The following is a 25,973-nucleotide window of genomic DNA, read 5'->3' on the forward strand; positions in this document are numbered from 1 at the left end:
GCTACAAGTTTAATCTTGTTTCTGTGCCTTTCTACTGCTCCATATCTCAACTTCACAGAGAGTGATTACCTGTGAATTAACTAAAAGTGGTACATTTAAGACATTTCTGCTTATGACATTACATGATCATATTTTGTGCTTGTAACACACCAGTCAAGCACATACTACCTAACCATATACCTTTTAAAACCCACATACTGCTAAATGCAGAAGAACTGCATTGGTGAATGTGCTCAAAATTTAAGAGCCATTTTATATAATAGTACACTTTTCACCTACGATAACTTGTCAAATTTTGCTCAATTCAGCATCGCCTATTGTTTTATGGCCTTAATATCTGATGGTCTTCCTGTACCTCTATGTAGTGTAATGACTAATAATGTACATATGAATCCTTGTCTTTCATCTCATAATGTTAAGAAAATGTTGGCTCCTTAAATATCACATAAAAATATTTTAAAAAAATGTGTGCACCAATTTCTTTCAGCATGAATGAAAACTGACCTCGTCAAGAGATGGATAACTGAATTTATTCTGAACTAAGAATGTAAGCACTAATTTATTTTAGCATACGTTAAAACTTACTTCTTTTTTCCAGAGACTGACAATCGAATTCACCCTACAATTCCTCCTACATCCTCCACTAACAACTGGAACGTAATAAGCGGAGGTGGTGGTATTGTTCCGAAAGATCCTACATGTGGGAACCGTCTTTTTGCTCCACATGATAAAGACTGTAATAAATATTATCTTTGTCAATATGGTGACTTCATGGAGCAGAGTTGTCCACAAGGGCTCTACTGGAACAAGGTAAGTTACAGCCAGTGTTGTTACTATGGTTCACATTTAAAATAATTATTACAGTATTCATTTTTGTAACCTTTTGTTTTTGTTACCTTCATAAGTTTTTTCCAAACACAATTTTTGTTTTGAGTGTGTGTTTTATATGACATTACACTTTCACAGATTCTATGTAGAAAGTAACAATCACTACTTTGTACCTTAAATCAAATATAATAACAGAATCTGATTACATCATTCATTTTGTGGGGACACATATTAGACATTTCTTGTGCACCACTGAGAATACATATAATTCAATAACACACTGTGAGATCCAGGATCCAATTAAGTCTGTCATCTTAGTTGAGATGATGCTAAGGATTGTATATGACAACAGTTCTGAGAAATGACACCATGTGACACATGAAGCTGCTGCATAATTTATTTACAAGAATAATCAATTTTTGAAACTATAATATAAAGCTTTCAGAGGCTTGTTTTGGCAGAAGGGTTGAGGGGGAAGGGGGGCTACTTTCCAGAACCTCTTGTGTAACTTTATGGATACAGAAAGCTTTCTAGCATGAAAAATGTCCTGTCTCCATAATGTTGTACAAGAGGGGTCAAGAAATAGTCTATACCCAAGACTACTTATACAATGAAAATAAATTATACAGCAGCTTCATGTGTTAGATAATGTAATTTCTCTGATTTATCAAAGATGTAGAACACAATCAACAAATACTACAATTTTCCTCATAAAATGCATAGTTATTTAAAATGTGAGTGCACAAATATATTTTACTTATTATTCACTAGAATATGGCAGAACAGATGTGATATCAGCTCCGCCATAGTGAAGATGGAAAACTTCAAATGATTATATTTCTTCACTCATGAAAGAAGGTAGAGAATATCATTAATGTAAGAAATCATGTGGCACTGTATCTTTTGTCAGGAAACTGTAGGCTTACTTGCAACTTTTGATCCAAGCATAGCCAATTTGCCATTTCCGTAAGATGGCACATAGTTAAGATTTCTTCCCATCTGCAAATCAGTGTGATGACAGAGGTAACTGGGTTACTGGGAGACTGCCCTTAAAATTCCAAGATCCAATGTGTCATACAGCTTTACTCTGTCAGAAGGCTTCAGTTTGCCATATACTTAACTGAAGATTGCAGGTCCTATTATCTGACAAACACAACTGATGAACTTATTGTGAAGATCATCATAAATGTAACCAGTAGAAGATGACAAGAAGGTTACTAAACCAGTGAACAATGAACTCTTTTAATATAAACTAACACATTCCTCTATACACACAAATATACTGGATGGAAGGAGATTCCAAAGAATGTTGCATGTACTGGAGAGTGCGATAATGGGGGGGGGGGGGGGGGGGGGGGAGGTAAAGAAACAGTGTTAAGATTGTGAAAGACATGGTAGAACATAAATAGGCATGAAGCAATAAAAATGCAAAGCAGAAAAATAAATAAAAGGGGAAAATAATTATTATTGCTCACTGATTGGAAAAAGTGTGAAATCAATTCTGTTATAAAGTAAAATTCTAAAACATAGGGTTTCCCAGGAGGAGTGGTCAGTATAGGGATAGGACACGATAATCACTCAAATGAAAATAGTCTAGTACACATAAGCTCTGAAATGCATACCATAAGGTACCTGAGCACTTGTTCAGTAGAAGAGATGTATTTCATAGTGTTGAAAATGAAAAAAAGTGCTCATGGTATGCCTTTAAGAGCCCACACTTGCGAAACTTTATTGCTTCAAATGATCATTCCTGTTATATCCCTAAACATTGATCATTCCTCCTGGGACACCTTGTATAAGCTCTTTAGTCTGGTTTATAAGTTCATGGTTGCTTTTATGGATGTGCATGCACACAACCGTACACACATACACACACACACAATTTTAACTAAAATTAAGTTAATGCCATGCCATTCTCACAAGAAAACAGACATTTAAAAAGCCTCATAATTTTCCTTTGTGCACAGGATCATTGTGACTGGCCTTCAAATACGGATTGCAGCAAGGAAGACAGCTCTGTAATTAATCCAGCACCAATTGCTAGTACCCAAGAGCCAGAAATGAGTTCAACAACAGAGAACATCCATATGTCTGAATCCACAGTCACAACAAGCATTCGTCCTAGTGAACCAGGCACCAGTACTGTTATGACACCCTCTGGAGACTACATGGTTGTATGTTATTTCACAAACTGGGCATGGTACAGGTGAGTGTTCATTATATTACCTACATAAACTACTGTTTTGTAAAATGTAAATTTTGCAATTTCTCTGCTCTTTTTTTTTTCAGGCAAGGTCTTGGGAAGTATTTACCATCTGATATTGATACATCATTGTGTACACATATTGCTTATGGTTTTGCAGTGCTGGATGGCAACTCACTAACAATAAAGCCACATGACTCTTGGGCAGATCTAGACAATGGTAAGAACAACTTATTTTTAAAAATGTAAATTTTTTTAAATGTAAATTTGGAAAATTATGTATTTAATCACTGATTTTGGTAAGTGTGAATTCCATCTACATAAAATTATACTTGGTGTAGCTAGTGGTATGATTCCATGAATAGTGGAAAATGGAAATTTGATAAACTGGAGGAGCTCACTTCTGTTTCACAATTCTTGAAAATAAGATTTTTTCACCTCTTCTCTATAACTCCACCTCCACCCTTTTTCCACACTCTCTTTTTCTCTCTACACAGTAGGACTGCAGTAAATAATTTGGTATCTGTGACCATGAACATTAGTTTACATATAGAAGTCTTTACATAAACATAAAATGTATCAAGTTAACGAACACATAAAGTGTGACTGCACTATAAAATAATGTCATTGTGTAATAGAAAAGTCTGATGTGACTAAATGAGAAGTTCCTTGAATAAGTAAGCAGTGACATTGGCAGACATGCTGCTGAAGTTGGTAGCAGCCATGCTGGTGAAGTATGTGGCACCCATGTTGCAAAAGTAACATTAAGCAAAAAGGTTTGAACAAGGCTGTGAGCCTTTATTTGCGTCTATGAGCACTTTGTAGTGGAGAGTGGCACTCTTGTCTGTGTAAGTTCAGGAGCTAACTGGCCTAGTATGTAGCATCTGGAAGGGGTTCCAGCTTAGGGTTCACAGTAAACGCCTCAAGGGTTTCTGCCAATGGCTCTTGTTCTTGCACAGAGGTTGAAGGGAAAGAAGAGGGATGTAGGGAGAGAACTCGCAAGGTTTAGGAAATGGGGAGATTTATGCAAAATTGCCCAGAATCCTTTGTCATGGGAGACTTACCAGACAGGATGAGAAGAAAAAACTGATTGTTAGGGATTGCACCATATTGGATTTTTCAACCAGTGTAGTCCCCACCAATCAGTCTTTCCTTCTCATCCCTTGGCCTGGTGTTTTGGTTGAATTTTCCGTAACTCTCCACATTTCCTAAACCTCACCAGTCCTTTCCCTACTCCCTCTCCCTTCCCCTTCAACCATTCTGCCAGAAGAAGGAGCCACTGTCTCCAAAAGCTTGCACAGTTCCAAAACTACTACAGGGTGGTCAGAAACAGTCTGAAAAGCTTGTAAGGGTGTTGCAGGTTAGATTTCGCTGAGAAGTAATTGTTAAGAAAAAAAATTCAATACATTGCACCATTTCCTAGTTAATTAGCATCGAAGTTAGCCAATAAGGCCATTGAATGCACAAATCCATGTGGTTCACCAGATACAATTAGTGTCAGTTGTTCTCATAATGTAGATGATAGTGCATGACACTACTTAACCTTTGGATTGATTAGTTTCTTACTTCTGTCCCATGTTTGGTCTTAGGAAACCAAACAGAGAACATGGCTTGTGTCACTGTCTTGGGCAGGTCTCTTGAATCTGCACAGGCAATGGCCAGACTGGCTAAATTCAATGCTAATTAACTCAGAAACTGCTCAATGTTTCAAAACTTTTTCTTTGTAATAATATCTCAACATAACCTACCCTGCAACGCCCTAACAAGCTTTTCAGACTGTTTCTAAACACTCCATATATGTGTTTTTTTCCTTCTGCTGCTTTGTGACTAGGTTTTTTTATCTATTCAACTATGTTATACTCTCTAAAATTGATTTTCGTTGCTATATTAGCTCAAGGGTTTCTGTTGCAGAAAAGGTGGACTTTGGTAAATGAAGATGCAGTGAGACAGCATAGTTCTGAGGGAATAGCATGCCTGCAACCTTAATACTAATAACTGCATCTATACCATTAGTGGGCTGCTCCAAAAACTATTTGTCTTGCAGAAACTTGGGAGGAGTCAGGGTGAAGGAGATAAAACCTAACAGAAAATCTGGCATGGATTCCATAACTGGATAGTGAATATTATCTTAGCAACTTCTGCTGCTGTTCTGGTGCCACAAATAGCACCACCATCACTCCTCGTGGACTTAATTAGCAATTAAGATCCACAGATGATGTGTTTCATGTCTGACTAGTGGTGATGCTGAAGTTCTTAATTTTCTGGACAACTCAACTCCTTCATTTTTGTGAACATTATATGGTCTGTTTCCAGATCTTCAAATACATTTCTTCATGCTAACATTCACATTCTTGATTGTTATCTTCACATTCCATTTAAAATAAAGTTCATAACAGCGGCATCTTTACTTTGACAGTTGCCATCTCCCTTCATGTTGAGTGTTCTCTTCCCTGCATCCTTGAACTTGTGTTAAACAGAATTTTTCTAATATAGTTACTTTCAGCAAATATATAAATTAGATAACTATTTTTGTGTTGAGAAGCTACTCTGTTGAGCTCATATGGAAGCAAATTTATAATGCTATAGTGGCTTAGTCTAAGTAGAATGATGACTGTTGTCTTTATAACATAATGCCACCTGAACTAAAATCTATTAATCATTCCATTTGAGTCTTGAGATTGACACTAAAAAAGATCTTTCCCACACTCTCGAGAGTAGCCTCCTACCCGACTGATCTCTGTAGTGTACTTGTTATGCTACAAAACATTCCTTGTTGTTATCTTCCATCTTTTTGAAGTTCATCGCTATATATCAGTGCATATAAACACCTCAAACAAATGACAATAGTAGTATTCTGACAGCTGCCTCCACCTCCATGTCTACCAGTCCGTATAGGAAAGACTTCATAAGTATACCAGGTACACCAAATCTCTACAAAAACATAATTTTGTTTAGTGTTTCCACTTCTTGAAGTTGCCAAATTAGTCTATAATTTTCATACAATCACCTGCATAACTGAAAAGTCACTTTAAAATGTGAAATGTTCTCTTTATATCACCACACTGTCATAAACTAGATTATGTTCAGATAATTTTATATCAGGAGTATGCATTTCTAAGTCCACCACTGTTAATTACCAGTATATGTATCATGACTGTCCCATATTTTACATAATTATAATGGCCTCAAAAAGAACAGAAGGGCATGGACAGCAAGCCTATATCATGAACATGCACCTGGCTGTCAAACACAGCACCAAGGATCTTGATTTTTGGTTCTGCAAATAGTTTATGTGCTTTCTCCAAGTACCAATAGCTTGCAGCTGGGAGATTACTCTACAGTACCAGTTTTCTAGCTGGTATTACCTGACTATAATTTATGCTCCCTGTGGCACCTCTTTCTAGTGATGACTTATCTTCCTTTTTTTGCATCCCAACCTTCCATGAGGCATGCTTTCTCTTGTGCAGATTTTTCTTCCAATTGTCATCTCATTTTCCCCCTCTCTTTTGTATTATTTGTCTTTTCCTCTCTTCAACACTCTCCCTTCTTTTTGCATTTTCTTGACCATTTTAAGGGTTCCATACCTCAGTTCTTAAAAATGGAGCCCTTATAAGATCACTTTGTTGTCCTTTTGTCTGTGGAACTGTTAAGAGATTTTTTTCTCAGGGACAGGAAATACCAAGGTCCATAGCCCCTTAACAGTATAAAAAATTAAGCTTCTAAGTCTCTATAATCAAAAGATTTGGCCATTTACACCACATATTTTGTTACTTGCAAACTCGTTCATCAAAACTTATAGATAAACTATTTATGTACCTAATTAAATTTGTATGGAACCCTCATAGCATGAGTCCTACTTGCACTTATCCAATATTTTGTTTCTAGTCTTGCTTTCTTCTACATCTGCCTACTTTTTCTGTTGCCTGCTCCTTCACCTTTTCATGCTATAATTGTCATGGGATACTTTGCATCAAATGGTATACATTGAGATGGTCTGATAATAAGTGTCAAAAATGATCACTCCCTTTTACTAAGACACTGAGCTCTCTTCATCCTCCGTGTGCAACTGCTGATCATTTGCTGTATTTTATTTTTGTAAATAGACATTATATGAGTCTACATATGGCTGATGACTCATTGCAGACTTTTGTTTCTCAACACGTGTTTCTTGAGTGTTTCCTTCCTTTCTCTTTTAATTTCATATGATAGCAGTTGTGTAACAATTTGGATGTAGTAGCCAAGATAAACAAGACATACAAAAAATATATAATTGCAAGCTATACCTTTTATTTTGCTGCATGGAACAGCATCTCAATAAAATACAGGGTGTACATAAAGTCCAGGAACACTTTCAGTTATTTATTGCACAAGAACTAAACATTGTACAGATGTCATACATATTGCATTTTAAAGAGAACCTGTGAACGTTTTTTACAAACATTCAATATGCAAACCATGAGTGACCCGGCAGACATCAATATGTAATTGAATTCTTGCCATAGCCGTCCCATCATGGCATCATCAACTGTGGCAGTCACTTCCTGTATTCTCTCCTGCAGCTCTGCTACATCATGTGATAGAGGCAATACATACACCAGATTTTTAATGTGTCCCCACAGAAAAAAAGTCACATGGAGTGAGATCTGGTGATCAGGGAGTCCATTTCAGGAAACAGCTATTCCCTTCTTAGCAAGGCTGATCCATTGATGCAGCAACTCCATGTTCAGGTACCCACGAACTTCACGATGACAATGTGGTGGAGCCCCATCCTGCTGTAAGATGAACAGAGAGTCCAATTGCATTTGAGGCATCAGCCATTGCTGCGACATGTCCAAGTAGAAATATCCAGTGACAGTGCTCTCAGTGAAGAAGAATGGCCCATACAGTTTCTGACATGAAAAGGCACAAAAAACATTTACGTTTGGGGAATCACATTCAAATTTAATGCATTTGTGTGGATGCCTTGTACCCCAGATTTGACAATTATGCCTGTTCACTTTTCCATTAGTCTGAAAAATGGCTTCATCACTAAATATGAAGCAATCAACAAAGCTATCCCCATTCTCATTCAGTTGTTGTAACTGCAAACAAAACTCAAAATGCTTGTCTTTGTTGTCATCATTGAGCTTCTGCACTAGCTCCAGTTTCAATGATTTCATAGACAATTTCTGTCACAGGACTTTCCACACTGTCATTGGAGCTATTTCAATTTCATGGGATGCACAATGCATCGATTTCCTTGGACTACTTATGAATGTCTCTCATACATGCTCCACATTCACTTCACTCACACTGGGATGTCCACTTCTCTCTTCCAAGTACATGCAACCCATTGTAATGAATTAGTTGTGCCAGTGGTAAATGGCCTTTGTTGTTGGTGGCTTCTTACCGTACTTGGTTCTAAACATCTGTTGAACAGCTGTAGCACAATTCTTTTTGTCAAACTCCAACACACAGATAGCTAATTCCACACCAGAACTCGCCATGTTTATGACAAGTGCTGACTATTGGCAAATTACCAAACTACACTGTGGCGATATATATGAAAAAATCCTTTCAGGGTTTCTCTTCAAAATGACATATGTATGATATCTGTTCAATGTTGGGTTCTTGAAAATGTTCCCGGACTTTATATACACCCTGTATATATATGATAATTTTATATGTGTGCAAGTTCATCGATTTATGTGTCAGGTAATGAAATCTATTACTTTTTATCTAAAAATTTACTAAATGTTAGTTTTTTCTCACCATTACACTTGTCTTTGTCCAACAGAATTTTATACAAAGGTCTCAGGATTAAAGAAAAAGGGAATTAAAGTTCTCTTAGCAATTGGCGGTTGGAACGATTCTCTTGGTGACAAATACAGTCGGCTTGCAAACAATCCATCAGCAAGAAGAAAATTTGTTGAACATGTTGTGAAGTTCATCGAGAAGTATGGCTTTGAAGGACTAGATCTTGACTGGGAATATCCAAAATGTTGGCAGGTACAGAAAGATTACATATCATTTGACTAATGTGAAGGGCAATTTCAATTATATATGTTTCATTACTTCTTTCTTATCATCAGACACAAACCACTCTACACAAATGCATTGCTACTCATACTAAGAGAAAAATGGAAATATTGAAGCAGACATTAAGAGTCTTTGTATTTCCAGTTTCGAACATCAGCTTTACAATGTGTGCTCAGATCATAGCCTCTGCCTCCTGATGATTTATATGAGAGCTGGTTAACAACTTTGTCAGCATCTGAATGCTTGCATTTACAGCAAAAACATCAAATATACAGGATGTTTTATTAGGCAAGTCCTTTAATATGCCTGACGAAAACACTCATAAACATTAAACCTTACGCTTTCAGCACTTTTCTACAAGAGGTAGACAAGAAAACATATGGTGAGAAGCAGAAAAAGAAAATAGTTTTCCCAGAATTTGTCAGTGTCTTGCAATACTAGTACTGTTACAGTTTTTATCGGGTTAATGTGATAGTAATCTGTGGATTAAAATGAATACATGCTTAATTTCCATTTCTACCAAATATTTTCACTACAGAAAAATCTTGCTTTATATTATAACATCACCACTTTGCTTGCACTTATAATTTCATGAATAAAAAATAACAAAAGTTTGTGGAATATTTGTGAAATGGAAAGTGAAAAAAAATATGGTGATGGACATAATGTATTCAAAAAGCTTTGTGACTAACAGAACACTAGACTATATAATAATATTTTATACAATTGAAGATATACAATGGGTGACAGTTATTAAACTATATGAGATAAAATTGTCATAACTTCTGAATGGTTTGTGTTAAGACTTTCGAACTGCACGGTTGGCCACAGGGCATGATGGGAATTAGTATGTGCATACATACGCGCCTTGTTGTTGTCGACCATTTGCATGTGAAAATGTCGTGGTACTGGGTGCTTGAATTTATAGCACTTGTGAAGGCCTACTACATGAGCAATAACAGCTCAACTCTGGCTCAAAGGAGGTTTTCAACCTGAGTTCAAGCTGAAAAGAACTGGTCCAAGTATGCTAATGATCAAGAATTTGATTCACAATTTTGAGAGAACGGGTAGTGTCCGTGATGACATTATTGGCAATGTTGGTCATCCAAAAAGGGTGGACATGCCTGAAAACATCGAGAAGACATGAGAGACATGTAACAAATTGTTGTTGAAGATCTACATCTCTTTCCATACAAAACTGAAACCCATTAGCCATTAAGACCCAGGGCCATGGAACAGCAGTTGTGTTTCACAAATACTATGGTGCATAGAATTCACAAACAGAACTTTGATGTGAGTATGATTTGGTTTATTGAAAAAGACTACTTTTGTTTGGATGCATTCACCAATAAGCAAAGTTGGTGCATTGGGGTTTGAGAATATGCATTTTGCAATCAAGAAGTGTCTTCACACTCAACAGGTGACTGCGTGCTAAGCAATATCCAGTCACAGATTAATTGGTGCAATATTCCTTGATGGCCTGGTGACTACCAAACAGCACATGAAGATTTTGGAAGATGATTTCATCCCCATTATCCAAAGTTACCCTGATTTTGACAAGATGTGGTTCATGCAAGATGGAGCTCGTCCCCATTGAAACAGGAGAGTTTTTGATGTCCTGAAGGAGCACTGGAGGGACTGCATTCTGGCTCTGGAATAGCCAGAGGCCACTGCCATGGTCCTCGATTGGCTGCCATATTCTCCAGATCTCAACATATGCAACTCTTTTTTGTGGGGTTATATTAAAGACCGGGGGTACAAACTCCCAAAATCATTGCTGTGCTGAAAACAGACATTCAGGAGGTCATCGACAGCATTGATGTTCCGACACTTCAGTGGGTCATGCAGGATTCTGCTATTCATCTGCATCACCTCATTGCTAATGATGGCAGGCATATTGAAAATGTCACAAACTAAATCCGAAAATCTCTAGAGACCTTTACATGTTGAATTAAATTTAAATAGTTTGTAACTAATCAAATTTTTTTCATATAGTTAAAAAATTGTCACCCTGTGTGAAAAAACTTGAGGCACAGCAATTACAATTGTCATTTTCTAATCTAATTTGTTTCAAGATATTCTGAAAAGGGCTAAATTAAAATATAGGAACTTCTTGTTCTGTTCATGGAACACCACAAACTCAAGCAAATATTAATGGAATTTTGAAGTATATGGTAGCCATTGTTGGCTTCATTTGGAACAATTAATTAAAACTTAGAGAGACTTGAGTTTCTCCCAGCATATGCAATGTTCAAATAACTTATGGAATGCAGCTGGGTGACGTCATGGACAACTGCCAATATTTCGACAGGTGACAACCTTGTCATTTTCGAGGCAAAGTTGCAGCAAGTAAGTGTTGTGCAAGCGAATTTAAAACCTTGGTTTGCAGAGCAATTCCAGAGAGATAACACATAAACATACTGTAATGACTAGTGCCATCATACAACAAAAGATGACCGATGCCAGAAGTTATTAATTCTGTTCATCTTCTTCTTCTACTTCTTCTTCTTCTTTTTTTTAACACTATCCCACTAGCTGGAAGTACATGTCAGAATCTTCATGTTATCATATTCTGTTGGATGATCAGTGCCAAGACAATGTTCTGCAATAACCAATTTGTTATATTCTGTTGGATGACCAGTGCCAAGACAATGTTCTTCAATAGCCAATTTTCTTGGCTGTTGTAAGTGTTTGTGATGCTTATGGGCAGTACACTGGTCCTCCATGGTCCTAATAGTCTGACCAATATATGACATGCCACAAATGTAAATACTACAGTATACATCTGCTTTGCGCAAACCAAGGTCATTCTTAACAGAACCTAAAAGGGCTCTAAACTTTGATGGAGGTCAAAAAACACATTTTACATCATATTTTTGCAAAATATGGCCATTCCTGTTAGAGATGCTCTTTGCGTAAGGCAGAAAGGCTGTAGACCTTTTCTCGGTATTATCATCAATCACCCAGTGCTTGGTTAGTCAATAGCACTACGCACGTCTGGTTTGTCTCTTGCTATAATTGATCTGGCAGAAGGTACCTCAAGCCACATTAACTTGACTGACAAACTCTCAGGATCTGATATGATGTGGGCCCTGTAAACTAAGATATGGAGTACCCTTCACATTGAGTCAGATGGTGACAACTATCAGCCCATAGATACAAGTCAGTGTGAGCAGGCTTCCTGTAAACAGTATGTCCCAATGTACCATCAACCTTGCTTCTGACCACCTCCATCATGAAATGAATATTCGGGTGGACTGAGATCAGTTTGTTCAAATTCTCACTGCAATGAGACTAAACAACAAAAGTGTCATCTACATATCTGAAAACACACAGGTTTCAAAGCCGCCTCACCTATTCCCTAGCCACAGAAGATCTTCATTGCACAGCACCGAGTGCTGCGATATCAGATCAATCTGCTTGGTGAAACTGTGAAAGGGTAAATTTTTTTAAAAAATGGAAATTTTCAGTAAATCCTCATTTTGCATGAAAACAACTCAAAATGATTGTCACTTTGGTTTCCTTGTAAAAATTCAGTCTCCTCTTCAGTATTACACTTATCACCATCCAGATTAATTGACTTTGCCCTGCTATGTTATTTTTGCTGAGTTGCAGATAGGCACAACAAAAAGACTGTCAGAAAGTGAACTTTCGGCCAATAAGATCTTTGTCAAACATAGACAAACACAAATGCGACTCACACACACATGACCACAGCCTCTGGCAACTGGAGTCAGACTGTGAGTAGCAGCACATGATGGAAGAGGCAACTGGGTGGGGGTAAGGAGGAGGCTGGGGCAGTGAGGGTGAGGAAACAGTAAAATGCAGTGAGGGTGAAAGTCATTGCTATCAGCGTATACAAATTACTTATTTTAAGAAAATCTTAGCACTATTAAACCATTGAAGTTATATTAATGTTTACAGTGCTAAAAATGCAAACATTCAAAGGCATGTTTTAAAAATGTATTTTTGTAATTCATCAATTTAACTGTGCTGATGTGTATTCAATTATCCAATAATTGGCATGTTACAACATGATTGTCACATTAACTCATTTTGGATTAGGTTGACTGCAATGCTGGACCAGATTCTGACAAGCAAGGATTTGCAGACCTAGTGAAAGAACTGAGCATGGCTTTCAAACCACGGGGATTGCTCTTATCATCTGCCGTTTCACCAAGCAAAGTTGTCATTGATTCAGGTATACACTAACCAGTAAAATGCCTAACTGTCATTATGAGTTGAAGAACTTTATTTTTTACAAGCTAGGAAACTAAATTGTAAAATGATGGATGTGATATTCTTGGAGGAAGACATTATTTTCTAGATAACTGTTATGATATTTTTGTGACTGAAGGTGTGTATTTACTTGGACTTCACTTTGAATTGCTGGGTTTGGTACCTCACAACTGTTGGAACACTCACGTCCTTGTCCTGTTTCTTCTCCATCATAAGACCCAGCCATTATTCCTCTACAGTGTGGCGGTATGTATTTCTGTTAAGTCGCCTTAGTATTATTGCATTACAGTATGATGTAATGAGATTACAAGCAGTCCATCCTCCATTGGAATTACACCTTCATTATCAAGTGTGTAAATTTAAAGTATATTTTCCTGTAGCAGCTTAACATCATTCACAGTATAAATTCACTACTGCCTATCATGTCTGCCATCAGTACTTGTACCTCACTACCGAACACATACTGTGTTTAGAGTTGCAATGCAGTGATACCAGTATACATTTCAGATAGTGAACATAATTATGTTCAAGCTGAGATTTGGCATAAATTTCTTCAGGTATTCTTACCATTTGATGAAAGCATGAAAGTACGTGCAGGACCTTCAGCTATTATTGAGATGGCTTTGCCATCTCATCTCTAAGGAGGAAGTGATGCGGTGTCTATGGCCATTTCTGATCACTTCAGCAATGGCAATTGCACCTGTGTCTGGCAGGCTGCCAATATCCATTTATCCACCAGAACAGCATATATGCTGGTGATCCATTACCAGCAGGGGCATGCTTCATATGTATATAAAATTCTGAAACAACAACTGAAACATGATCGTTGTTGTCCACCATATCTCTTGCAGCCACCATGTGAGGCCCTAGTCTCACTGCCAACAGAGCAACAGGTGTTACATAAAAAGTGAATAGGAGACCTGTTTTGTACAGAAACATCTTTTGGACCACTTTTGCAATGTGTACTATGTTTTTAGTGTGGTGGGCCTAGGACCCACAAGAGGTTTCAGTTGCTTTGTCAGATATCTGACTGCACTATAACAGGAGTCAGTTTATTGTTTTTATTCTTTATGTATATTTGGGAGACCACAAAGTTGTGTTGGTGTCAGTGCTCCAGAGTATAGCATTCTTCTGAGAGTCTGTCTGCATCTGCTAGTGTAAAGCTCTTCCTCACTTGATTCTGATGTTATGAAACTATTGCTGGTATTGCCCCTCAACCAACTCCTCTTTTGTCCAAGAAGAAGGAACCTAAGGTTCTCAAAGGTGCAAGTGCTGTTATCTGGTTCTATTTTTTGCTATTGACAGTATGTAGAGTCACAGATCCTGAGGGGGATATGTAATTGATAGCACACCTGTCTTCTTAAGTGTATACATAAGCAAAGACAAGTGAAAAGATAACATAAGATATATGTAATAAGCATCATGTCCCAAATCTTTAGAGTCAAAAGTTATTGATGGACTAAAATATTCGTTTACAACCTTTGGCTTCTTATCTTAGAATACTCTGCTCAAATTACTCTACCATTGTACTTTTGACCCTATAGGTTTAGAACATCCTTTACAGCAGAGAATAATCCTGAAAAAAAGGAAATAACTAGCTTTCTGTCTCATCCTCCTGATAAGATACAACAGGAGCAGATGTGAAACTGGGACAGTGTAAATGCTACAGTACAAGTTACAGTGTTACTCAATTCAGCTTTAAAAGAAGTTCAAAAATGGATTTACCTTTTCTATTGTGTATAAACTGCTTAAGGATGAAATATAAAAGAATGAAGTTTCTCATTGTTTTTGTGTTAAAATCAACCACACTTCAGGCTTCTCATTAACTATAGCTTTTGTTTTTGGTTATATTCTCTCTTTCTACAAGATGTTGTTGACATTTATATTATTTTCTCCTTTACAGGCTATGATGTTCCTGTTCTGTCACAGTATTTTGATTACATCTCTGTGATGACTTATGACTTCCATGGCCATTGGGATAAGCAGACTGGTCATGTTGCTCCCCTGTATTATTACCCTGGAGATACTTATGATTATTTCAATGCTGTGAGTATTTTATGTCTAATATGGTGTTACATAATGTTTTAAGATGTAACTACATATCAGTGAGTATTGATAATAATAAGAACTTTTAACTGTTTGTTAGGGTCTTGTCTATATTTACTCTGAAAGAGATGTTACAGAAGTTGCAACCTGTGTAATGTAATGGTAACCAGTCACTACACAGGCAATGAATACTCAAAATGCATATAAGTAAAATTGAAATATTGCTAGCATTTCACACCATGACCTTTTTCAAAACTAACTAACTAACATAACACAAAAACACACACACACACACACACTGTTTGTTTATGTGCCTGTTCACTGCTAAAAGCTTCAGCAATGTGGTGAGTGGTTACCTTTGTTCTTCCCATTATTTGCATTCCACCCAAGACATTTTCTAGCATTAGACTAAAATTTACAGTCTCTTATTAGTGGTTCATACTGATCACAAAACGTATGAAAAATGTAAAGACTTACCTTAACCCTTTCACTGCTGCAGGTATGCATACACATCCTACTATGCTACTCCACATGTGTAGACATGAATACAAGTGCCATTTGGATTTCCCTCCAGTGCTACAGATGTCTGAATGCGTCCTGAGCTACTAAACTCTCACTGCTGCAGATGACTTAGTTCCATATCTTTGTGAATAAATACATTTTGAGTACTTATATGCATCATTGCATGCTGTCATTCTCAAAAGGACTTCATTTCTATATCTTGAATCATTTATGAGATATGACGATTGTTAGGACCACATGATTTGCGATGCACAAGGACGTGAATGGGATTGTCGAGTGTGACTGTCCTTTGGGAATAAAGCCCAATGACTTGAGAACAAAATGAGATATTCTTCTGCTTTTGATTTTAAATAAAATTTTGATATGTTATATACATTTCATTCACTGAAATGTATGCACTGAACTGAACCATCTACAAAGTTTACGCAATGCATTTTTACCTCGGCAAAATCCTTAATATTTCACACAAAGTTTTACTTAATTTGCTGCAGCATAGTAACTATGTCACATAATGAAACAATTAAGTCTTTTGTGAAGCATAGATATCAGATTCTAAGATGTGCAAAAATCAAATTTTTTTCGCTTAATAGTTTGTTAAAAATGGAGGATAAGTATTTCATAGCAGCTGGCAAGTCCACATGGATGGACCTGGGCATGTCATACCTGACTGTTAGTTGGATATAAACTGCAATAACTCATGAAAAAAATTAGATATCACTCTGCTCTCAATTATAAATAAAAATTCGGTATCTTATGTGCATTTCATTCACTTCAATGTATGAGCTAAAATCAACCATACACAAAGTTTACACAATACATTTTTATCCCTGTGAACTCATTAAAATTTCATGCAGTGTATTACTTAATTTGCCTTTGCACTTATAATTGTATGATGGGTAACAAAAAGAATTTCTGTTCTTTATTGAGTGAAGATATCAGACTATAATACGTGCAAAAATGAAATTTTCTCTCCTAACAGTTTTTGTAAAATTGGATGATAAATATTTCATATTGGCTGGATTGCCATCTCTCGACACAGGAACCAATATTTGGCAAGAAGCACAGCCATAACAAAAGCCACCTCATCACATAATTCAAAGAGCACATTTGTAGCAGTAATAGGGTTCTACATCTACATCCATACTCCGCAAGCCACTTGACACCGTGTGGCAGAGGGTACCTTGAGTACCGCTATCGGTTCTCCCTTCTATTCCAGTCTCATATTGTTCGTGGAAAGAAAGATTGTCAGTATGCCTCTGTGTGGGCTCTAATCTGTCTGATTTTATCCTTATGGTCTCTTTGCAAGATATATGTAGGAGGTAGCAGTATACTGCTTGACTCCTCAGTGAAGGTATGTTCTCAAAACTTCAACAAAAGCCCATAACAAGCTCCTGAGCATCTCTCTTGCAGAGTCTTCCACTGGAGTTTATCCATCATCTCCATAACGCTTTTGTGATTACTAAATGATCCTGTAACAAAGTGCACTGCTCTCTGTTGGATTTCCTCTCTCTCTTGAATCAACCCTGTCTGGTACGGATCCCACACTGGTGAGCAGTATTCAAGCAGTGAGCAAACAAGTGTACTGTAACCTACTTCCTTTGTTTTTGGACTGCATTTCCTTAGGATTCTTTCAATGACTCTCAGTCTGGCATCTGCTTTACCGATGATTAATTTTGTATGGTCATTCCATTTCAAATTACTCCTAATGCCTACTCCCAGAAAATTTATGGAATTAACTGCTTCCAGTTACTGACCTCATATATTGTAGCTAAGTGATAAGGGATATTTCTTTCTATGTATTTGTAACACATTACATTTGTATGTATTGAGATTCACTTGTCATTCCCTGCACCATGCATCAATTCATGAATTTCAGTACAATTTTCCATTGTTACAACCTCTCGATATACTACAGCATCATCTGAAAAGAGCCTCAGTGAACTTTTGACGTTATCCACAAGGTCATTTATATATATTGTGAATAGCAACAGTCCTACGACATTCCCCTGCGGCACACCTGAAATCACTGTTACTTCGGAAGACTTCTCTCCATTGAGAATGACGTGCTGCATTCTGTTATCTAGGAACTGTTCGATCCAATCACACAATTGGTCTGATAGTCCATATGCTCTTACTTAGTTCATTAAACAACTGTGGGGAACCATATCAAATGCCTTGCGGAAGTCAAGAAGCACGGCATCTACCTGGGGTTAAAATATTTGGCAGATACATAAGGGGTTATTAAAGAAGATATATAACTGCTTACTTCACTTTTACAAATAAATAGTAACCCATTATTATAAGATGGAAAGGGAAAGAAATATCCATTGTTTTAAACATATGATGGGACAGTAACATGAAGCAGTTCTAAATAGAGTTATAAGAATAACATGTACAGGAAAGAAAATATGAAGGAGTAGAAGGAACACACAAACAAATCAGAAAAATGAAAATAGATTTGTGGAAACAGCTGCAGGATTGGTAGTGATTAAGCATAACAGAAATAGAATGAAACCTTAAATACTATAATGGACACAGGATAGAAACAGGAAGTAACAACTCACTCAGTTGTTCAAATTCGTTCATTTCCTTTTTTGCAGAACTTCACAATGCATTACTGGATAGAGAAGGGAGCTGACAGGAAAAAGCTTATAATGGGTATGCCCATGTATGGTCAGTCATTCTCACTGGCTGATGCTAAAAATCATGGTCTGAATGCTAAGTCATATGGCCCTGGTGAAGCTGGAGAGTTTACACGGGCTGGTGGATTCATGGCGTATTATGAGGTAAGGAGCTCTACAAAGTGTGAGTCTCTTTGTTGCCCATGTTATCGGTGATTCATTAATACCGTTCAAGCAAATCAGCCATATTGACAGTTCTGTTTTAGTAGTATCCCATTTTTCCTCTTACAACATATTTCATTTCTGCTTTGTCTCTTCCTTTCCTTTAAAAAAGAAATATTTATGTGTCATAGTGCAGAGGAAGATAGAGGTTTTCCTAGAAAACAGCAGACAGGACCATATTTTAATAAGTCACTGCTACTTACATTTGACCTCATATCTCTTGCAACTGGTATATTTAATAACACTTACCATCTCTTACAGATATGTTATAATGTCAAGAGCAAAGGATGGACTACTGTAAGAGATCCTGAAGGAAGAATTGGTCCATATGCATACCGTGGTAATCAGTGGGTTTCTTATGATGATGTGTCTGACATCAGGAGAAAGGTATGAGCTTTCATAATTACTGAATAAAAATTCACTAATGAATAACTCTGGATGTAATATGTGTTGCTACTACATAACATTATTGATTGATGATTAGAAAACAAACCAGTTCTCACAGTCTCCATGGCCTTAACTTCTGCTAGTTTTCTTCCCCTTCCCTTCCCTTTCCTTTTCTTCCCTTCTGTCATTTTCCATGTCAATCTTCCCCTAACCTTGTGGTTACCTCTCCCCCACACTGCTCCCTCCCTTTAACTCATTTACCTTTTTCAGTCATCATTTTACTACTGTTGTTGAGATCCACCTGTCTCCCTCTCCATCATTATCTCCCCATCCCATCCTTGCCCCAGACATCTTATCCCCTTGAACTCAGCACATGCCTTTCCTCTCCTCACACTCCTATCACTCATAAACAGTATTGTAGCACCAAGCAAACCTTACCACCAGCACAGGGGCTAGGTATAGGGCTGGTCCTGAAGAGACCAGCCTAATCCCCTGAAGCTGGACTGAATCAAAATTCTTGAAGTATGTAGTTCTCACTGATCCATAAACTGTCAATTTCTAATCTAACTGAGATTGTACAAAAGTTTTGCAAAACTGGGGCAGATGCACAATATCTATCCACCAAGACATGTAACTAATACACTTCAAGAATTTTAGTGCCTTGAAGGACTTTGCCTTCTAGTTCCTTAAGTGCGGCAGCCAGAACTGAATAAATTATGATCCCCAGAAACTTCACTGTACCTTTAAAACTAAATATAATGTACCTACCTCATTTGTAGGCCAAGAACATTAAAAATTCCACACACACACACACACACACACACACACGTAGCTGCTGAAAAATTAAAATCTGCATGAGCAGCCCCCTTTACCAACCTACGGTACTATATCCAAGCAGCACCTGACAAATTGCTACTGAGGGCTGCAAAAGAAACAAAAATACTACAAAATGATCCAGAAATAATGATCATTGCATGGGCTCCTTCTCTGAACACTATACTATTTATGGCAATGACAAACAATATCACGCACAAAATACTGCATTCAGGGACACCATTTCCTGGTCAAATCTGTCAGACAGAACTTTGCCAATTCAGCACCTGAAACAAAGCACTCACATAGTATGGGCATCCAAAGAAGCTCCGTTTTTTAAGCTGTCAGAGAATACTGTGCCTAAAGATAGTATCATACACATCTTTTCTAAGTAAAAGAAAGTGCCTGTAAGCTCCATAAGAGAGCCTGTTATATAGTTGTTTCCAACAGAATGAGGTTAACAGTGGCTAAGGAGTTTCCTGCTCTCTAGGATTTATACTAGTCACAGTTCATCATTTGCTCCATGATGCTTCTTATATACTTCAGTAATTATTGGGGCATGTTTGGTTCTTTCCAGGTTTGAGGACAGGACCAAAAAAAACCACTCTCCATTTTTTGGGAAATTATCCTGTCTGCCATATTTTAATAAACTGGTCTATAAGGATTTTCTTTGATTACTTCCCAAGTTACTACAACATCTTTTACTTGTTTCTGCCATAACTGTGTTGCAATATCATGAGCTTCTAACAATGCTGAATCCAATCAGTTCCTTACCACAATCACATTAAAGCAAAAGGGTGCCACATCTAAGCTGTTGGCAAGAGTAGTCTGAGCAAATTGCTGTGGCATTATGTGGGTAATGCTTTTGGGTGTTATTTGGAGACATAAACCCTTTTGGTATAACTGTCCAAACAGCTTTCTGTGCTTTCCGGAAATTGTTCCCATAAACTAATTGAGCTAATGAAATGATTCAATGAATTCAAAAATTCTTGCTATGTATCTTTATGCTCCTTTATGCTCTCCTTAATGAAATGTTTTAAGGAATTCAAAAATTCTTGCTATATATCTTTATGCTCTCCTTAACAATTCAGTGGCTTCTGGCCCATGTCACTCTAAAGACTGTTAGGTGCTCTGCAGTTAGTTGACATCGGAACCTGCACAGAGCCATCCACCTGACCTCTATTGCACAGCAGCACCCTTCATTCCACCAGGGCATCAGCACCCTTCATTCCACCAGGGAATAGGCAGTTTACTTAAGCAGCCTAAAGACTAAAGGAATGGATTCATCTGTGGTTTTGTGGTGATCCACCCATTCCTGGATGCTGTCCTAATGTTCAGGCACAGCCATTCACTGTACAGTGTCCAGTTTTCCTTGTTGAGCAGCTTTTGAAAAGGGGAAAGTGGTCACTGGAGTGCAATTTATCACTGAGTGGTGTCAGTAAGGGCATGAGATCATATCAACAGACTGGTGCTGGAGACTGTTCCTATAGCTGTGCTGAGAAGCTTACTCCATCCAGTGTTTTAGAACACATGATACTTCTGAAAACTGGAGGCTTTCAATAGTACTACCCCAGGGATATGAGGTGATAGATCTTCGGAGCACATTACTTACATTAAAGTCTCCACAAAGAAAGAGCAATTGGGAACGCCCCTCAGTATGTAGACTGTTTGGAAATGCATCTCATTGTTAGAACTCATACCAGAAAGAAGTATTCCATATCTAGAAGCCTCATGGTTTTATAAGAAAAAGGTTGAAGCAAAGTAGTGGATTCAAGTTTGTTTATAGAGATAGAACGTATGTTTGAAAAATATTGCCTTTACAGTTTTCCAAAAAGTGTGGTCTTGGAGAAACAGTCTTATATATGGAATGATCTCTAATTCTCCCCTGTCACAGGTTTTTCTTAACAGAAGTGACAATTTGTGTAATTTAAATTAAGGAAGCAGGGGGTTGGGGCCAGTTTCAATATAACTGATTCTTTGAATAATGATTTTTCATGGTGACAGTTTTTTCATAGTTTTTAGGAGCTCCTTTTACACTGAGAAAATTGTGTATTATTCTTCAAAAAGGTATGTCTTATGAAATGACTGATTGTGTTGGGGGAAGATAAACAGTTTTCATTTTGTTTATCACAGAAGAGAAAAGCCTGTTTATTAGTTATGAAAACATAAACATCTCTTGTAGGACTGACAGACGCACAATTTTTTTTTAAAAATACAGAATTTAAATGAATAAAATCTTTTTAGTGAATTTATTCATTTGAGTGTACCCCTAAGGCAGAGTGAGTCACAGTGCTCAATCATAGCCATTCCTCTAGGGATGTGCTCTAGAGAATGATAGGAAAATATAATTGAAACTCAATGTCTTGGTTTGTCCCGGAGACACCCTGCAGTGGCCTAACCAATGAAGGTGACTGCTCATGATTAGTTGAAGATCTTAAACACACACACACACACACACACACACACACACAATTTGCTATCTTGCCTATGGAATTCACATACCATCTAATTTTCCCTTTGAACATTTCAGTATGAGCACTATACTGCCCTTCATATCAGATAATTGTACATATAAGAAATACATTACTTCCTGTTATACAACTTTATTTTGAGATGAGTATAAGTTTCCCTTTTTCAGCTATTTGGGTTTCACAAAATGTTTAAGTGATCATTCATTTTAATAACACTGCATCTCATAGAGATATGAAATGGCAGGATGGTATGTCTCTATTTGTAACATATTAAGTCTCATTGAGATGACAGAAAAGGATATGAAAATAAACAATAAAGTAGCAGTGCTAGTGCTGCCACTGTATCAGCTAACATGTGTGTAATATTGTGTTCAGGCTTATTAATTTCCATCAGTAAAATGAAAATATTACTCTATACTCTTAACTTCTATTGTTTGATTATATTTATATGCTTAAAATATAATAATGTGTTTTCACAGACTCAGTTCATAAAAGAACTTGGACTTGGTGGTGGAATGATATGGGCTCTTGACCTTGATGACTTCCGCAATCGCTGTGGTTGTGGCACTTACCCACTGTTGCGTACAATTAATAGTGAACTTAGAGGTCTGACAGCAAACACACATGACTGCACATAAACTTAAGTCCTCTTGAATCTTTATTTATTGTGAAACCATGTGGAACTGTGCCTGGACAAAACATTTGTGTGAGTGGAAGACTTAAGTGATGTGAATGTTAGTGATTTCAACAAAACTGAAAGTTTGTGTCCTACAGCTACCAGTTGCTGTAGCAGCAAGGTTAGCACATACAAATAAAATGAGACTGCATCAAGAAGAATTATCATGCATATTTCAAATTCTTTTAAACTTTTGAAGAAAATGAGAGCATGAGATTTGAACGGGTGTTATCACAAAACTTTTGTGATCAAACTCTGCTGTGCCATAACTTAGATTTAAAGGATTCTAAAACAACTGGTACATGTCTTGCTTTTCCAGCAAATACTGTTAAAAATGTTGGACATAAATGAATGATCAATTTTAATGATTATTAATGCATATTTCTTGCATTTTAAACTAGACTATGACATTGTACCTTAAAGTTTATGATTCTACTTTGGTTGTGATAAGAAATGTCTATGTCAAATATGTGGGAACTGTAATAATGGAGAACTGTGTTAACTTTGTTCATACATGTGACTTCATAGACATATAACAATTAAACAGGACTTAGTCACAACAAATAAACAGTGAAATTAATTGCTTCTTACAATATATTATCTATGAAACTGAACTGCTTAATTGCCTAGTTATTACATAGATATATCTCAAAGGACATTTTACATGCTACATTCTTTAAATCCTGTTAAAATCGTAAGCTAAGATTTCATGTTTCTGTTGCAAAGGATATGCAGATTTTAGAATGCTGAATGAAGTCACATTGAATCCATTCCCGGTACTGTTTAGTACTTACATTATGTTTTTGTGTTTTAAAATTTGTGTGAGGTATTACACAACGTAGTACCTTCTGTAAATTTTATTTCACACAATTTCATGAGCTGTTCTTAATTTTGTTTTTCAATTAGTAGCTTTATTAAAGAACTAGTTCAACCATTTCTGCAAATTGTCTGTGATACTGAGAAAATGTCCAGATGTATAGTTCTGTGCAAATTGTTACATTATGTATGGAAGGTAAACTGATGGAAATTTGTAAGTGTATATTTAAATTAAACAAAACCAGTTTTAAAGTATAGAACTCATATTTGGCATGGCATTGTATGTTTTGATGCAATCTGGAGCTACTATACGAAGGACTTCCTATCATGTCCTTAAGGTAGAGACTGGATGTAAAATTATGTCAATAAAACTGATTCTTCCACAGCTGATGTTATTTACTTCAGTACTAACTGTCTACATACTGATTTTTTTTTTTCAAGTAAATAAAAACTTTAGAATCAATGTACCATTGCTTTATAAATGTTAATTTGGGGGACAGACCAGCTAATCCTTTAAGTAGAAATACTAAATGATGAAGATGCACATATGAAGCAGTGACACACGCCTATGGAGAGTGTGTGAAAGACAATGAAGCAAAAGTTATCAGAAATAGAAACCCTGGTGTGAATTTTTTGAATGAATTGTCAGTGCACCAATTTCATTTTGCTTTTTTTGTCCATCTTGATAACAAGATATTTCATACATGTGCATTCATTTAGTATGTAATTATCAGTGTTAACTCCTGCTACTTTTAAGACATTAATATAGTCTGTCTGGAAACTGAAGATTGAGTAGATGAGGCCCCCACACTATGCATCTGTACATCACAAGAGTAACTATAAGCTGTTTCTTAAAAATATACCAACCCTTCTGCAGTGCACCTTCTGAATCAGTGGTTATGTAGTATGCAAATACATGTGTGTGGTGTTTATTTTTTACTACATGCGTTACTACTATGTGGGGTAAAGAAATGCATAACTAACATAATACTTATAAGAAAGAAAGTCAACAGAATATACATAAATCATCGTACTGTGCTGTATTGCTAGACAGGAAACTGATTCTTGGTGTTCTTGTATTTTCATTATGGCATTCTTCCAGAGAAGGTCACTTCTCCCACCACAAGCATTGCATGCTCATTAGTTTATAGAAAGATTACACTTGACTAAGACTGCATACTGTGAGGTTTAATTATACTGAGAAAAGCTGTTTGCTTTGGAGCAGTTATATGCTTGAACTACAGTTATCTTGGCTTTACGGGATAGCTTGCTGCTGATCCTAGACCTCTAATTCCAGTGCTTGTGCCACTTAACTTATTTCCATATTCTGTAGACACTTCTTCATGTGGACTGTCTAATATAATTAATATGCCAATGACAGTGCCACCAATGTGGAGTTACTAAACACATTTTTCTGCAGTTTCTTCATCAAATAAGATGCATTAAATATTCCAGAATTGGAATCAGTAACAGCTGCCAACAGTTAGAAGTAGTTAACTTCAGTGAGGTGGAGCAATATAAATTTCTATATAAAGGCCAGTATTCTAATCCAGATTGTACACCAGTTTTGTTCCTGTCAAACCATGCTGATACAATAGCTCCATATTTAACACTCATGCTTGATGAATAGTCATCTGTATCTAAGGACCACAAAGAACCACAGGTCATACTAACACACAAGAAATTAAATGGAAGTAATCTTCTGAATTATTCGAAGTTGTAAGCAGGAACCTATGCTTTTGAAAGTACTGCTAAATTTAAATAATTTGGTGAAACACTTAGCTTCAAAATTTTCATGTTTATAAAAAGGCATTTTTTTACAACTCATTCCCAGAGTAAAGATTGAAAGTATAAATTTGCTAACTGGAAGAATACACTGCATTCTACCTGGGCTGTACGAACGTGGTAACAGCAAGTCTTCTACCATCTGTAGTATTAATCCAATCTAAACTGTATACAAGCCAGAAATGTCACCAGCACACATAACATGTCAAGAGGACAAACCAAGAGAGAGAGAGATATTCGTAAATGAACAACATCTATCTGTGGCAAAATACAACAGGTCTTGCATCTGAACTAGTGGAAACACAAATGATCGGAGTCAGTAGACA

At 36.8% G+C, this 25,973-nt stretch overlaps 1 protein-coding gene across 2 annotated transcripts in view; it reads left to right on the forward strand.

Annotated features, from left to right (window-relative positions):
* LOC126354154 (probable chitinase 10) overlaps nucleotides 1–24,247 on the forward strand; it is a 256,966-nt gene extending 232,719 nt beyond the window's left edge. For both annotated transcript variants that reach the window (XM_050003569.1, XM_050003570.1), the window contains 9 exons: nucleotides 599–810; nucleotides 2,796–3,034; nucleotides 3,118–3,251; nucleotides 8,808–9,019; nucleotides 13,115–13,250; nucleotides 15,192–15,334; nucleotides 18,457–18,642; nucleotides 18,961–19,086; nucleotides 22,850–24,247. In XM_050003569.1, the coding sequence (XP_049859526.1) occupies nucleotides 599–810; nucleotides 2,796–3,034; nucleotides 3,118–3,251; nucleotides 8,808–9,019; nucleotides 13,115–13,250; nucleotides 15,192–15,334; nucleotides 18,457–18,642; nucleotides 18,961–19,086; nucleotides 22,850–23,008 (1,547 nt within the window). In that variant the 3' untranslated portion in view covers nucleotides 23,009–24,247. The remainder of the gene's footprint in view (nucleotides 1–598; nucleotides 811–2,795; nucleotides 3,035–3,117; nucleotides 3,252–8,807; nucleotides 9,020–13,114; nucleotides 13,251–15,191; nucleotides 15,335–18,456; nucleotides 18,643–18,960; nucleotides 19,087–22,849) is intronic.
* The last annotated feature ends 1,726 nt before the right edge of the window (nucleotides 24,248–25,973 follow it).

The sequence above is a fragment of the Schistocerca gregaria genome, chromosome 3 (assembly GCF_023897955.1).
Source record: "Schistocerca gregaria isolate iqSchGreg1 chromosome 3, iqSchGreg1.2, whole genome shotgun sequence".
Classification (NCBI taxonomy): domain Eukaryota; kingdom Metazoa; phylum Arthropoda; class Insecta; order Orthoptera; family Acrididae; genus Schistocerca; species Schistocerca gregaria.